The following is a 2,083-nucleotide window of genomic DNA, read 5'->3' on the forward strand; positions in this document are numbered from 1 at the left end:
ACGCAAGCTGGGGGCAGTGTTGCGGTTGTCGCTTGTGGCCACGATAGCATGGTTGATGCGATCAGATATGCGGTTGTGCACAACTTAGACGCCACTTCTCACCATGTAGACTACTTCGAAGAGCTACAGTCATGGGCATGAGCTGGAAGTTATACTTTTATAAATATTTATTCGAATCCGTTGCATAGACAAGGGCAGATAGCACTACAGTGACTAGATACAGTAGCTGAGGTAACGGTATGCACAAGACTGCAGATTCTCCTCACCAAAATCCAGTTTCTTGGCAGAAACTCCATTCAAAGAATAACCAGTAAGAAAAGAGGGTTTAGCTCGTGAATTCATCCGTCACGCATACCGAGCCAGCCTTGGTTTTCTCTTTCCGCATGCGGAGGTATCGGAGTGCGGCGAGAGTCCAAGCTGCGAATTTATTCAGATGGGGCTTCAGGGGCCGGTTGTACTATACCTTTAACTCCAACATGTTTCAAAGCCAATCATTTGTCCATGCATCCAATCTTATCGATATGCCAAGAAACCCCTCACCTTCAAGCATTTGTCACTAAGACTTTTTAAATCAAGCCTCAGCTATCAGGCTCTGAAAAGGGAAATGCAGGTGCCAAGACCCAACATGCATGAAACCCAACCTACATATGCATAGGTGCATGAGATTCAGAAGATAAATGAGCTACCTGCGCGCTACAGATGAGATTTAGGACCTCCGTCCTGACTGAAATAACTGCTCATCTACGTTTGTTTTATAGGCCAAATCCCAGAGAACAGGGCTTTTACATGTACTACCTACTTGAATATGTACGGTACATCTAGTAGGTAACGGTGGATACACCTAAGATAATTGTCTAGGGCGCATACGAGAGGTTATCTATTAGGGTAGCCGTATAGTGACTCTCTGACTAACCCGGACTGTCCGAAGGACGTCAACGGTGCATGAAGCGAAATGGCTTAAATATGTACCAGAGGGGGACTTCGATCATAGGTTCGCATGGAGGTGTTGTAGCGACTCAGATAAAATACTTGTACCTCCTGGTGCCCACGGACAATAGGAGAGAATGAGGAAACCGGTGAGTCAGTGATAGAAATCGCACCAATATATCTTCAGGTATATACCAAAAGCCGTTGTGCGGGCACTAAAGCAGTTATTATTTACGAGATATATAGAATTGTATGCAGCTTTAGCGCCCTTAGCAAGAGCCTGCGCAAGACATTCCGTAAGTGGTCTTGGACACAAGGTCCATGCGTGAATCTGCAGAATAAAACAATTTCTTTTTCATGCGCGTTGCAACTTGCATACACTTGATCTCTATAGGGCTAAAGGAGCTTGAAACTCACACTCAGCAATAGCCAACTTTCCATGTCCTGCTGAGACTATATAAGTGGGTCTGGTTCCTGGAAACGGCTCTATCTTCAGCTCTCTGGGGTTTTATTTTTCACACGGTTTTTTTTTCCATTACAGAATGGTCAAGATCACCTTCAAGGCTACCCTCGCGGTAGCGGCAGCCTTTTCCATGATGGCGGTTATCTGCGAAGAGCCGTACCATATCTACTCCCATGAGGAATACGCTGTTATTGCCTGTACTGGTGCTATCGTAGCTACTACAACATTCTGTGGGAAGAAAGCCAAGATTTTGGGCCAATGCTACTGCGCTAACGTCCCCGAGTTAGGTTCCCTTTTGGCCTGTTTGCACGATAACGACTACTACACCAGCAAGATGGTCAGATATCTTGAAAATGAGTGCGCCATCAGCTACCCAAACACCACTTTGGATACTGATTTTTTTGATAAGGTGTACCAGAATGCTTCCCAGTACATAATTACTCCACCGTCCGATATGAACGCTACCCTCATCTCATATACCCCCATTACCGTGAAGGCAAAAAAGGTTAAATTGATTTATCAATCGAACTACAATAGATGGAGTAACTTTACTCTCGCGCTTGATTTGGGTGCCGGGTTCTGCGCTTTGATGGCGTTTTTCATGTTGGGGTCCGCTATTGTCAACTGGACAACCGTCATTTTCCCTGGATTTGCCCAAAAGTTCAATGGCACCTCCTCCAAGTGGTTTAGAAA

General features: G+C 45.3%; 2 protein-coding genes across 2 annotated transcripts in view; both read left to right on the forward strand.

The window, feature by feature from the left end:
- Nucleotides 1-1,469: 1,469 nt before the first annotated feature.
- Nucleotides 1,470-1,936, forward strand: BABINDRAFT_10540 (uncharacterized protein; the record flags this gene model as incomplete). The annotated part of the gene is made up of 2 exons (XM_019126755.1): nucleotides 1,470-1,880; nucleotides 1,928-1,936. The coding sequence occupies 2 exons, from the start codon at nucleotides 1,470-1,472 to the stop codon at nucleotides 1,934-1,936; spliced, it is 420 nt and encodes a 139-aa protein (XP_018982331.1).
- A 52-nt stretch (nucleotides 1,937-1,988) lies between these two features.
- BABINDRAFT_163903 (ferredoxin reductase family protein) overlaps nucleotides 1,989-2,083 on the forward strand; it is a gene marked incomplete at its 5' end in the record, with an annotated part of 5,392 nt that continues 5,297 nt past the window's right edge. Inside the window, one exon of the mRNA XM_019130174.1 lies at nucleotides 1,989-2,024. Coding sequence (XP_018982332.1) covers nucleotides 1,992-2,024 — 33 coding nt within the window. The remainder of the gene's footprint in view (nucleotides 2,025-2,083) is intronic.

Source organism: Babjeviella inositovora (assembly GCF_001661335.1).
Source record: "Babjeviella inositovora NRRL Y-12698 unplaced genomic scaffold BABINscaffold_19, whole genome shotgun sequence".
In the NCBI taxonomy this organism is placed as follows: domain Eukaryota; kingdom Fungi; phylum Ascomycota; class Pichiomycetes; order Serinales; genus Babjeviella; species Babjeviella inositovora.